A 12,123-nucleotide genomic window follows, 5' to 3' on the forward strand; every position below is an offset into this window, starting at 1 on the left:
TGACTTTCCCTGGCTCATAGCATCTTGGTCTCATAGACTACCCAGACAGGGCAGAGAACAGGCTTCCTGCCTGAGTCTGTTAATGACAATGCATGCACCAGCTATGCAGGAGGCCAGCATGGACATATCTGCAAGATAAGCCTGGAGCTCCTGCATGTCTTGAGCCCCAAGGAATTCACAGCTGTTAGGAAAACTGCTTAGCTTCCTGCAGTCTACTACTAACATACAATATTTCTAGATTGGCCTCATAATCCTCAAGGGTAGGGGATTCCATGGGTAGCTGGCCCATGCCGATTCTTCCTTGTCCCCTCCCTCACTTAGAGAATGAGCCTCGGGGGCCTGAGTCATCTGGGTTAGCATGTCCAAGTGTGCAGTGGGACAGGAGTCCAGTGTGCAGCCTGCTGCTGGGGAGCTGTGTGATTTTAGGCAAGCCTGTTTCTCTGAACTTCATGTTCCTCTTTCTCTAAATGAGTGAGAAACTAGACTGGTGTTTTCTCACCTTGACTATAAATCAGAATCATCTGTGTAGTGGCAAGACACAGAAACCTGAGAACTCAAAGATTCTGAGGTCTCATTCCAAAGCTAAGGAACCTGACCCTCCAAGGAGGGTAAAGAAGCCTGTGGAGGTCTCGAATCTCCACCTCAGCTCCAGCCAGGAGGCCTCAGGGACCCCTGTGTGCAGCCCCCAGGCCCATCCATCAGAAAGATTCTTAGGATTCATTGCTCCAAGACAGACTCCATCTCCTCCCAACTTCTCAGGCTCCTTGGGCCAAAGCTGGAGTAAGCTTACACCACCCCTTTCTCCAAAGAGCTCTGGAGCCTGAGGCACTGGTCAGTGAGCAGTTTATTACCCATCAACCTGTCCAGCCTGCCAGCATCACAGCCTGCACAGCCTGGACATCATCCATCTTCATCCCAGTCAGTTCTGGCATCCAGCCTCAGGCTCCACCCCCATCCCCTGTCCTCCACATCCTCAGTCCCTCTCAAGGCAGCACCAGGCCTGGGGGCCACACCTTAGCTGGGAGAGAAAGGGAATACAGGAAGATAGAAGCTGGGCAAAGAGAAACTAGAGTTGGCCCCAAGCTTCTGGAGCCAGCGCCCCAATTTAGAGGGCAAGGAGGCGGGGCTTCTGGGACCACTACATGTGGTTCAGGCAGGAGGCTCTTCTCCAGGACGTGCAGGGAAGCCACTCAGGTCTCGGCCAATGATCTCACTCACTGTAAAGGAGGGGCAGTTGAAAGATAGGGCTAAGGCAGGTCTTTTCCTTTTTCAGAGACCGCCCCTCCCTTCAATTCTAGGCAGGCCTCTAGCTAGGGCACCTCTGGATTCCTCTTTGGCTGGGCCTCAGTTTCCCCAATGTCTCATAACAACTGCTTCTAACTAAATTTTGCCCAACTCCATCCGTGCAAGTTCCCAGCCCTGCCCTTTCCTGCCAGTTTGGCCTACGTCTGTGGCAGCAGGTCAGACGTAGGTGTTGTCAGTTGGAGAAAGAGACAAAACGGAAGTCTTCTTCACCAATGTGGACTATAGTCGCCAGGGAAAGATAAGGTGAGGGGGAACTATTCAGCCTGGCTTTCCACAAGCCATGTCCCTCCCTGAAACTCATTGCCTGGGTCTACAATTCAGGGAACCAGAAGGAATGAATGGTCTTGAAATACTTCTAGGGCTGAAATTTTGTGATTAGGGCAAATTCAGAAAAAAAAAAAGGCTAGAACAGATACTCTGTGTGCCCTTCAGAATTAAGTTGCTGAATTCAGGTGGACACACACACACACACAAAGAACTTGCTCCTGAGACCACTGACTAGCCCTGGGAGACTAAGAATGCCAAGTCCCTGAGCAGCCAAGCTCCAGCCTTCAGCAAACATGCAAACTGATCTCTTACGCTCACTCGCACTCACCGCCCCCAGTCTCACACCCACCTTCCTCCAGGGTGATACCCTGGATAGGTACATTGTCTCTGAAGCCGCTGCTGTAGCCACCCCTGGATTTCTCCTGCTCCGAAGCCCCCTCCCCAGGGGTATAGCCTGGCCCCACCTCATTGTAGCCCTCAGCAGGTAAGGGGTGGACAGCACTCTGGGGATGGAAGGGGTCTTCAAGTGGTGGGGAGGAAGGTAGTGGAGGCCTAAAGGGGGCTGGAGGGGAGAATGGAAGCCCCAGGGCAAAAGAGGAGCCCTGTCCTCCATATTGATCACCAGAGAAGGGGCGTGGAAGGAAGGAGACTGAAGGTAGGCGGGCACAACCGGGGGTACTCCCAGTCTCAGAGAACATCCGCAGGCCAGATCTATAGGACGGTGGGGGCCCCGTCTGGGGGTACAGAGAGGGTGTGCTATAACCAAAGCCTTCTGACAGATAAGGAGTCTCATAAGCAGGGTCTTCATGGGGATAAGAGGGGTAAGGGGGCCTGGGCGGTGAGAAGTCCATGTCAGGGCCAAAGGGGGGACCAGATGTGGAAGGGAAGCCCCGGAGAGATGAGTCTGGTAGGGGCTCCTCCTTGAAGATCACTAGGAAGATGAGGCAGTAGGCTGGTGAGGTTCTGGCAACCGATTCACACCTTCCACCTTCCCTCCCTTCCCACCCACCCCTGAGCCCCTCACGTTGTGGTCCAAACCCTCTCCCCCGAACTAGAGGCAGTCTTAGAGCTCACCAGGCAAGAACTTGAAACTCTGGGTAGGACTGCGTTTCCTCCGCCCATTGGAGACATAAAAGTAGACCTGGACTGGCCGGGACACCCGCTTGTTGCTGTACTCAGGGATGGTCAGAGTCAATGTCACCTAGGAGAACAGAGGATGGGACAGAAGTTCTTGAAGGTCTCACATCACTCCAGTCTTTCCACAGACCCAACCCTTAGCTCCTAGTTCCACGGCTGAGGAGTAAAGTCCGTTGCCTGGAGAAGATCTCCCTACTCGAGCAACTAGACCCTCCTAGCCAGAAAAGATTACTCTGGACGCCAAGCCCATGGGTAAGGGGGCTCTTGAGAACTTCCTGACTTCTTCTCCCCTTCACTCCACAATCAGGTTGGGTCCCCCGGGGACACTGGTACCTCACTGCTCTGCAGCCGGTTCACCGCGGCCTCCTCCTCCCACTGCAGTTTTCCATCTGTTCCGGAGAAGAAGAGCTTCAGCCTCGCTCTAGGCTCCACCCCCTGCCCCAGTCCTCTGCCATGTCTCCTCCTGCTGGAGTCAACACCAGACTAAAAAGGTTCTTAGCTGGTATGGCACAGAGTGTATTAGGTGTTTAGCCAATGAAAGAGACAGGACAGAAGGCAAACTAAGGCAAAGAAAATGGCTGGGACAAAGAGGGAGTTAGTGTTAGAAGCAAACAGCCCAGGAGACCTCCCACCTAACTCACACATCCCCTCCCATGGTACCAGCAGGGAGGAGCGGGCCCCATCCTGAAGGGAGGTGCTAAGACCAAAGCTAATTGTGTGGAATCTCTGGAGTTTCTCTGACCAGACTCCAGGGTGCTAAATGTGAGTCTTGGGGCTGGGCCATCAGTGAGCCGGGTGGAATGAAGGAGAAGCCTACAGTTTGGTGGCTGGCCCCAGAATTCTAAGTCTCCCATTTCTCTACCCCTTAGATTCATCTTGGGGCACCCCATAGGCTCTCATAACCAAAGCTACGCCTTTATCCCAGGCCAGGCCCGGAAGGATCTGTGACCGTGTGAGTTCTTCCTTCATATACTTTATCTTCATGAGGGTAAACCGTCTCAAAGCCAGCTCCTCTTCAATAAGCAAGATGTGCATTTTTTATGATTTTTTTGATTTTTAGTTTTTATTTCATGTTCTGCCCGCATGTATGTCTGTGTGATAGCATCAGATCCCTTGGAACTGGAGTTGCAGACAGTTGTGAGCTGCCGTGTGGGTGCTGAGAACTGAACCCAGGTCCTCTGGAAGAGCAACCAGTGCTCTAAACCGCTGAGCCATCTCTCCAGCCCCAGAGATATGTACTCCTTGCCTTTGCTCACTGTCCTTGGAGTTTTAGATTGTGGTCACATCCATCTCCCCATGAGAAATTGTACACAAGGAGGAGAGATTAAAAAAACAAAAAAACTGGGGCTTAACTTTTGTGACAGTGTCAGAGCTTCGTTAGCTCTCCCTTCTTCCTCTTCTCTCAGAAGGCACTCACCTGGGCCCCTCTCAATGAACACCACTTTCGAGTCTGGCAGGAAGTTGGAACCAGTCAACACTAGCTCCTCCCCTCCTCTCACGGAACAGGCACTGGGGCTGTAGGCCTCCACCTGGGGCAGCTCCTGGGCTGAGCGCTGGGCTGCAAGGTAATATAAGAAAGAAACCTGGCTGGGCTGAGTGGAGAAAAGACAGCCCTCTCCACCACAAGCACCCTTAGGAGAGCCCTCCTTTTAGTGACAAATACAAAAGGTAACCAATAGCAACATGAAACCACACAGCCTGTGTAAGGACCCAAAGCAAGCAGACACAGCAGATCCCTACAGGTTCATCTGGCATCCCCGAGACAGAGTCTATAGTAGGGGCAAACTTAAATGCCAACTTCACCTCTCCCTCATCATCCTAAAACAAAAGCTGAGACCTCTCTACCCGACTAGCCAGGACACACAGTGCACAGGATACTATGTAGCAAAAATAAGTGGCAGACAGACAAAAGAGCTGCAAGACACAGAACTGGCCAGGGCCTGTTTGCTCACAGCACTCGATGGGCACTGATGCTGCCTGCACAGAGACGACCTTCCCGCCGCCCTGAGGCACGTGCACCCGGAACACCAGCCGCACACGCGTGTTTTTGCGCCCGATGTCTGTCTCACCCTTCCGTAGCTCAATGTCTGAATTTCGAAGCTTCAGGATTCCAGCACAGTCAATGCTGAAGTCAAAGGAGAGGATGGTAAGCCTTTCCAGACAAAGATGCATTTTTTCAGAGGGAAAGTCCCCTTGCCCTCAGTCCTCAGGCCATGAGTGTCTAGAGGTGCTTAGAGGGACTGTTTTCTAATCTAGAGATAGCCTCTCCAGAAAGCTCCCCAATCTCAAAACTATCTTCCTAAACATTAAGGATAGAAACTGGTATGGGGTGGGGAGGGGGTGTGTGGCTTAGTGGCAGAACCCTTGCTGAGCATATGTAAAGCCCTAGGTTCAATTCCCAGAACTTTAGGGGTGAGGAAGAGATTAAAGTTGCCTGGGGGCTTACTTGGCAGCCATGTTGTTCTCTGGGAGCAAGGTCATCTCCAACACTTTGGTACCACTGACTACAGCTTCATAGCTGGCTGTAGCCACCATCTTGCCAGTGATTCGGTGCACCTGGTAGAAAGCGTGGGGCCGGAGGCTCCTCTCATCGGCAGTGCCAATGAACATCTGTAGAGTCAGTGGCTTCTCGCTGTAGCCTAGGAGCTGACAGAGGGAGACAGAGGCCACCTATTTGAAAGCCCCCGAGTCTTATAACCTTTATCCCTCCTTGGATTTTTCAGTCCAAGGACGGGACTGGTGAAAGACAACGAATCTCCTATAAGGGATTCCCTGTGGGAAACTGGCCGTCAGTCGTAGAGAAAATGTGGCCTGGAGTTCACAGTGTTATTCTTGGACAGCCCAAACTGGGCTGGGAAAAGGAGGAAGAGCTTCCAAGAAAGACTAGCCTAACTCAATATAGAGAAAACCTAACTCCCAGTGACCTTTGGCCTCAGCTGAAACCCTCCCCCACATTTGGCAAGTCACCATTTTCCAAAGTAGACTTGAGGCTGATGTCCCAAGGGATGTGTGTGTGTGTGTGTGTGTGTAGGAGAACAGAAGAGTAGAAAGTATATCCGGGTCCTTGCTGTGTACCCTTCCTCCCCCAGTTCCAGTCCCTCCCCTAGGCTGTCTGCAGGGTCACAGCAGAGAGTGTGGGAAAGGGCAGTGCCATGATTCTGTGTACAGCTGAAGCCAATTTGCAAGAACCTGGGACTAGAGAAGAGAAAGAACATGGGGCCTGCCTTCTGCCCTTACCTTGACCACAGGGTGGCCTCCAGGGGCAGCTTTGACAGCTCCCCGGCTGCCCTCAGTCTCATAGTGAGCTCGGTGGTGTGCTCTAGGCTGCACCTCAATCCTCAGCTCCAGCTGCTCATACTGGCTGGGTAAAGGCCAGTCCAGGGGAGGTAGGGCAGAGGTCCTGGATAGAAGAGAACATGGTTGCCTGGAACCTCAGACCCATCAGGATCACACTGGGCTTGGGAGGGAGGCGGAAGCATGAATATGGGAGAGATAAGAAACCACAACAGAAGTAAATTCTAAAAGTTTAGAAACAGGGGAATTGATAAGGAACAGAGTCCTTTGAAAAGGAGGGTTTGGAAGATGACAAAGGCCCTGAGAAACCCCTTTCTCCCAAGTTCTGCACACAGGATGTGGAGACTTTATCAAGAAACAGAGGAACCTGCCAGGCAGTGGTGACGACCGCCTTTAATCCCAGCACTTGGGAGGCAGAGGCAGGCGGATTTCTGAGTTCGAGGCTAGCCTGGTCTACAGAGTGAGTTCCAGGACAGCCAGGGCTACACAGAGAAACCCTGTCTCAAAAAACTAAAAAAAAAAAGAAATAGAGGAACCCAAAGGCCAAGCTGGTCTTCCCACCTAAGAGCACAGGCACAGCACAGAAATGCCACTTAAGACCAGAGAAAGCATCAGACAAAGAGACTGAGGACAGAGCCTGTATAAAACGTAGGGTTGGCTACTCTGCTACTAGGCCAACTCCTTCCCACTAACTGGGATTAAGTAGTTAAAGTTACAAGGGCTCGGAGCTGCTTTTCTGGAATTGTATTTATAGATAATCTGCTAGTAAGTCTCAATGGTAATTGCCTGTACATGTACACACACGGAGAGCTGATACTTGACAACGTCTTTTAATTTCTGTAACTAATGTAAAATGGGGCTACTTGTGACTAGTAAGTATAGGCCTGGGAGGATGAGAAACCATTACACAGTACAGCCCTGCACTACAAATTTCCCAACTCAAACAGTAGTTTTTTGAGATTGAGAAATGTTGACCTATTGGAATCCCAGAGGACTCAGCTTCCCTCTAGAAGCTTGTCAGGATGGAGCCACCTCAGTCTGACATCCTGAGGTTTGAGACTATTGAAATGAGCAGAATTCTTTGAGAGTAGAAAGGATAGAGATGCCAAATTTCAATATAAATTCTTTGACTTGCAAATAAATGTAACTTTATTTCAATTTGAATGCTCTTAAGCGCTAGACCTAGAAATTAAGAGTTAGAGAAGGATTTTTTTAATATTGGAGCATAGGCCTGTTCTAGCTGTTCTGTCTAAACAGCCAGTGGCTAAGATGAACCTGCCTGTGCAAGGCCAGAGCTGGAGGTGTAAGAAACCCTGAAGGAACTCCATTTTGCTTGCCTGTTTCTCTTAGAATACTGAAGGGTGGGGGTGAAGAGGCTTTTTCTAATAGGTTCACAGGAAGCAACCAGCCATCACCAGCTCAGCCCATTGTCAGATAGCTGGTTTTAAAAAACAACAACAACAAAAACCAAAACTAAATTGCCTTAAAACCAATTTTTGGTTTAACTGTGGGCATGTTATTGTAGAAGCTCTCATGAGATATGGAACATACATGGAATTATGACTTGTCTTTAAACTCATCCTTTGCCCTTCCTGCCCTTTGCTAGAGTGGGCTGAAGGACTCAAGAGTGCAAGATCTGACCCTCACCTGAAGATGGGGCTGTGTCCCCCAATCCGGGCCTTGGACCAAGCTAGGGGAGAAGGTACTGCTAGGTAGTCCATGCCAGCCACCTCTTTCCGCAGAGCCCCCGGAGCAGCCACAGAGTCCTCTGTACCGGAGGGCAGCTTCCCATTGCATGAGGCAGGCTCCTCAGACCGAGGCAGGGCCACTGCTTGCTCGCTAGAAGTCCTCCGTGTTTTCTGAGGGATGCTCTCAGTTGGTGGAGCACCCACATAGTCAAAGGGGCCAGGGGAACTAGGGTCCCGGATCAGAGGCAATGGGGGTGGTGGAGGTGGCTCTGGACCATCTTCTCCAAGGCTCCCCCGGCGGGACAAAGCTGGGGAGGCCGAAGACGGGGTTCCGGAACTAGAATACCGCCGCTTGCCGCAGGGAGAAGCAGGCCGAGGGGAGGCTGGAACGGGCCCAGGAGCGCTGAGGAGTAGCCAGCTATCCTCTGGCGCTCGGCCTCCGGAGCTTGGACCGTAGAGGCTCCACGGATCCTCCGGGGTCCATGGCCTAGGAGAAGCCCGGGGCGAGGGCAGTGGAGAGCTCAAGCCAAAGCGGGAGGCTGCTTCATTAAGTTCAGACTCCACCTCGTCACACGCTGCATACAGGGCTGCCTCGTCTGAGGCATCAGAGAAGAAGCTCCACGAAGACAGGCTACTGCTGCCAGGGCTCGGGCTGAAGAAGGCACCTCCACCCTGACCTCCAGCCTCTCGGTAGCCCCCAAAGCCTTCTGGTGGAGGATAATCTCTAGGAGAGCCGTCCCCCCAAGTTTCAGGAGTGTCCTCTAGCGAGGTCGGTGGGTCAGGCGTGGGAGAGATGGAGGTGATACGGATGCTGGGACACTCAAGAACACGACCGCCCCCAGCACCCCCCGCATTACCTCCTGGGCCCCCCAGCCTCACCGACCGAGCTGGCTGGCTCTCCCAGGTGCCAGGTGAAGGGGCGGGACGGGGTGGTGGTGAGTGCATCCCTGGCCGAGGGGGTGGGGGTCGGGGAATCCCAATAGGGGCAGCACCATAAGGAAGGGGTTCCCCCAGGGCCAAACGACAGCAAGGAGGGGCATCCTCTGAGTCCAGCTCTGTCAAAATGGAAGGGAGGTAGAGGGAGATGGGGAGAGAGAAGCTGGTGAGATGTCTAAGATTCTCGGATGGTCAGCCCCTAAAGCCTGACATGCTCAACTAGAAGAGGTCTCCTAGTCTCGGGACAAAAGAAAAGTTGAACATCAGAAGACAGAAAAGAGATACAGGCATGCGAGAACCTCATACTCTGACACCCTGGTCCTGGGCAGGTGGGCTGGGGTGAATTGGGGAATGCTAGAGCCGGGCCTGGAGGCGTGCTTGCCCAGGCTCTGGACTGGGCTGGGGGCGACTCACACATGAACCCAATTAGCGACGGTTCCCAAACCCCCAAATGGTGCTGGCAGAAACCCCAGTTACCATCGCAACTGTGGCCTGGGGGTGGGAGGGATGGGGGCATGTCTGTGGTGACGAGGGGAGGTGGCTCCTCCCTCGCCCCCCCCAAAGGGGGCGGGGGTGCAGCCCAAGGGTGATGCGTGCGGGGCCCAGCCAACGGGTGATGGGGGGGCAGCGGGCAGCGCGGATTCCGTGCAAGCGGCAGCCGCCGCCCCCGACTCGTTCCCCGCCATCTGCCTCTCATTGCGGCCAGACAGGGGGAGGGGGAGGGGGTGTCCCTGCGCTGCCCGAGGGAGCCCCCAGCCCCAGGCGTCGCGTTTGTAGAACCAAGTCTAGGTCCTAAAGCCTTAAACTCCAGGGCCAAACCTCCCCTTCCCAAGCCGGCACCTCGGGCTCTTGGGGGCCGAAGTTTCCTTCCGCACCCCATCCCAGAGACAGTCGGCCTAGCCGGCAGGCGGCGCGTAGGCAACAACACCCCTACTCCCACCCCAGTCAGGACCTAAAAAGGAAAAAATGATGCCATAGCCCCCAGCCTCACTTCCACAGCCTTGGTAGTCTAGTCCCTCAGCTCCTCTCATCCTCTGACCCACCTCACCCTCCACCCCTGGCTCCAGGCCCCCAAACTGTCCCGACTCAAGATTTCCTGGCCCTTCAGTCACTGACCAAAAGACCCCTGCCCAGCCCCACACTAACCTTCCCCAGGGCCCCCAGGGCCCAGCGGGGGGGTCTCCTTTTCCTCCCCGAACACCAGCTTAAATTCCAGCTCCTCATCCTCGCAGCTTGCCGCCCCCATGGATCCGGCCGGAGCCCCCAGGTCCCGCCTGGGTGGGAGGGGGAGGCTCTGGACGTTGCTGTAGCTTCACGAGAGGGTAGTTCCCTCCCTTCCTTTCTCTGAGACGCCCCCTCTTCTGTCGCTGCCGCCTCCCTCTGGACGCCCCCTCGTTATTATAGAGACTTTTCCAAACTTTTTTTCTCCCAAACTTCTTCAAAGCGGCCCCCCCAGCCTGTCCCTGATTGGCTACCCCGGATGCACCGGCCCCTCCTCCAGGGATGAGATGGGAAAACCACGCGCCCCTAGTCCTCCCCCACTCTCCCTCCCTCAGTCATTTCTCCAGTCCCACCCCCTCCAAAGAGGGAGAAAAAACTGAATTGGAAAATGGTCCTTTCAAACGTTATAGAACTCTAATGGTACCTATTGGCCTGCAGTTGTGACAATCATTTCTCACCGAGGGCCCAAACCTCACCCATTTAGTCCCAGCGTAGAGACTGTGGGTCCAGGTCCGATCGCCTTAAAGAGGCCATATTTTTTCACCACCACCCCCCCATTGTAGCAGGCCAACGGTACATTCTGGAGTAGTATAAGCCAAAATCTCCCAAGAAAGGCCACCTCACTGCACTTTTAATCCAAATCTTGAGTTAAAGAGAGTTCTGGGATTGAGAGAGGATCTAAACTGCTCTGAAGAGGAGGCCATGCCTCCACCCTCGCTGAGACCACTCTACCTGGGCCTCCAAGGAGCCTTTACATTCCTTAACCATCACCTCCACCACCCACCCCTTAAGATGAAGAACTTTTAGCTGTCCAAGAAGCCGCTCAGATCTTTCTAACCCCAGGAAGCCTTTGAAGGCCCACAGCCCCCGCTGGGCATAGATCCGGGCCAGGCTTTGCTGATACCCTTGTCCCAGCCACCTAGATAGGCCATTAATTAGCCTCCTTAGAGGAAGTCCGCTCCCTCCTCCCAAAAGCTGCAGACTCGAATCGGAAGGCATTCCGCTCCCGGCCATCCTAAATTCTTGGCCTGGTTTAGAAAGGGCCAGAAGCTAGAAACTTAAGGCCCACCGGCTGGACACCTGTCACCTGGGCAGGGAAGGAAGACCCGTTCTGGAGTGTCTAGGAAGGGCGGGCAGGAAGAGGTCCGGGTGAGAAGAGAAAGAATGGGACTGGATATTCTTGATTCGGACTGAGGGAGCTGCGAGGCAAGGGAGCAGTCACCATTCTCCTTGCACCCTTACCACATGTTTCAAACTTCCCTGATAAACCTGGCTGATCTTCAGTCTCTAAACCCCTCAGGCTCCGGCCCGCGCCCCCAATAGCAACCCCAGCTCAGCACCTAAAGGGTTAAGCGCCGGCCCTCGGGTCAGACGTTTACAAACACTCCGGAGCCGGGCGGGGACCGCGCCCATTACTCTAATGAGAAACAGGCTCTGCGGGGCAGAGGGAAGGGGGGCCGGCCTGGCGGGCCCCAGCTCCTTGGCGGCGGCGGAGGCGGCGCCCCTCCCTCCCCTCAGTCCTCCCTCGAGCCCGTCCTGGGGACCCCCCCAGCCCCCGGGGACCCCAGTGACGTGCGGCGCTGCCCCGGCTGCAAGCCCAGGGCCGCGAGGCGGGAGGGGCAGGGAGGAGAGGCTTGGCGGGCGGGAGAGAAGAATGTTCCGAGGCCGAGCCTGGAGAGGGCCTGGTTTGATCCCCCCCCCCCTTCGGTTCTTCTCAGGTTACATTCCCGTCCTGCTTCACCTCGGAGCTGGCGGAACTCACGGTTAGGGGGCGCGAGGAGCACCTCGAGAACATCTACCACCCTGCACCTAAGAGAAGGGTGGGCAGAGGTGGGAATCCATGGAGAACAGACCCGGAAATTCGGCCCGGGCCCTGCTCCCTCATACCCCCCGCTCAGCGGCACAAGCAGACGCGCACATTCTTTTCAAATGTCATATTTCCTTTGATCCTGGGCAGTGTTTCTCCATGTGTCTGGCTCAGCCTCTGCCCAGCCAACCGCCTCCCCACCCACCCCGCTTTGTTTTCTTGGAGAACCCTCCCCCCTTCTCTCGTCTGGAAGACAAGGGCTGGCTGACTTCGACTTTCTTTCTCTTCCCCTCCCGGTGACTCAACTTCCCCACCGTGGTGTTGCAAAAGAAAGAAGGCAGAAGAGAGAACAGTTAGGCCAAGTGAGGTATTAATGTCAATGATTGCTCAGAAAGACAAACTATTTCGGAGTAGGGCATCCTCTACAGCAAACTCTCCGGTGTGCCTAGGCTTAGACAGAGGGATGGA

The 12,123-nt window shown here is 54.3% G+C and overlaps 1 protein-coding gene across 1 annotated transcript; it reads right to left on the bottom strand.

Moving 5' to 3' along the window:
* Positions 1–826: 826 nt before the first annotated feature.
* On the bottom strand, positions 827–10,191 carry Nfatc4 (nuclear factor of activated T cells 4). The gene is made up of 10 exons (XM_028787349.1): positions 9,774–10,191; positions 7,651–8,746; positions 5,947–6,109; positions 5,156–5,355; positions 4,662–4,834; positions 4,127–4,267; positions 3,043–3,098; positions 2,647–2,773; positions 1,922–2,503; positions 827–1,217 (listed from the first exon to the last, which is right to left on the bottom strand). Exons 1-10 carry the CDS (start codon positions 9,871–9,873, stop codon positions 1,150–1,152), a joined length of 2,706 nt encoding a protein of 901 aa, XP_028643182.1. The 5' UTR covers positions 9,874–10,191; the 3' UTR covers positions 827–1,149.
* Positions 10,192–12,123: the final 1,932 nt, after the last annotated feature.

The sequence above is a fragment of the Grammomys surdaster genome, unplaced genomic scaffold (assembly GCF_004785775.1).
Source record: "Grammomys surdaster isolate TR1022 unplaced genomic scaffold, NIH_TR_1.0 125630, whole genome shotgun sequence".
Lineage (NCBI taxonomy): Eukaryota > Metazoa > Chordata > Mammalia > Rodentia > Muridae > Grammomys > Grammomys surdaster.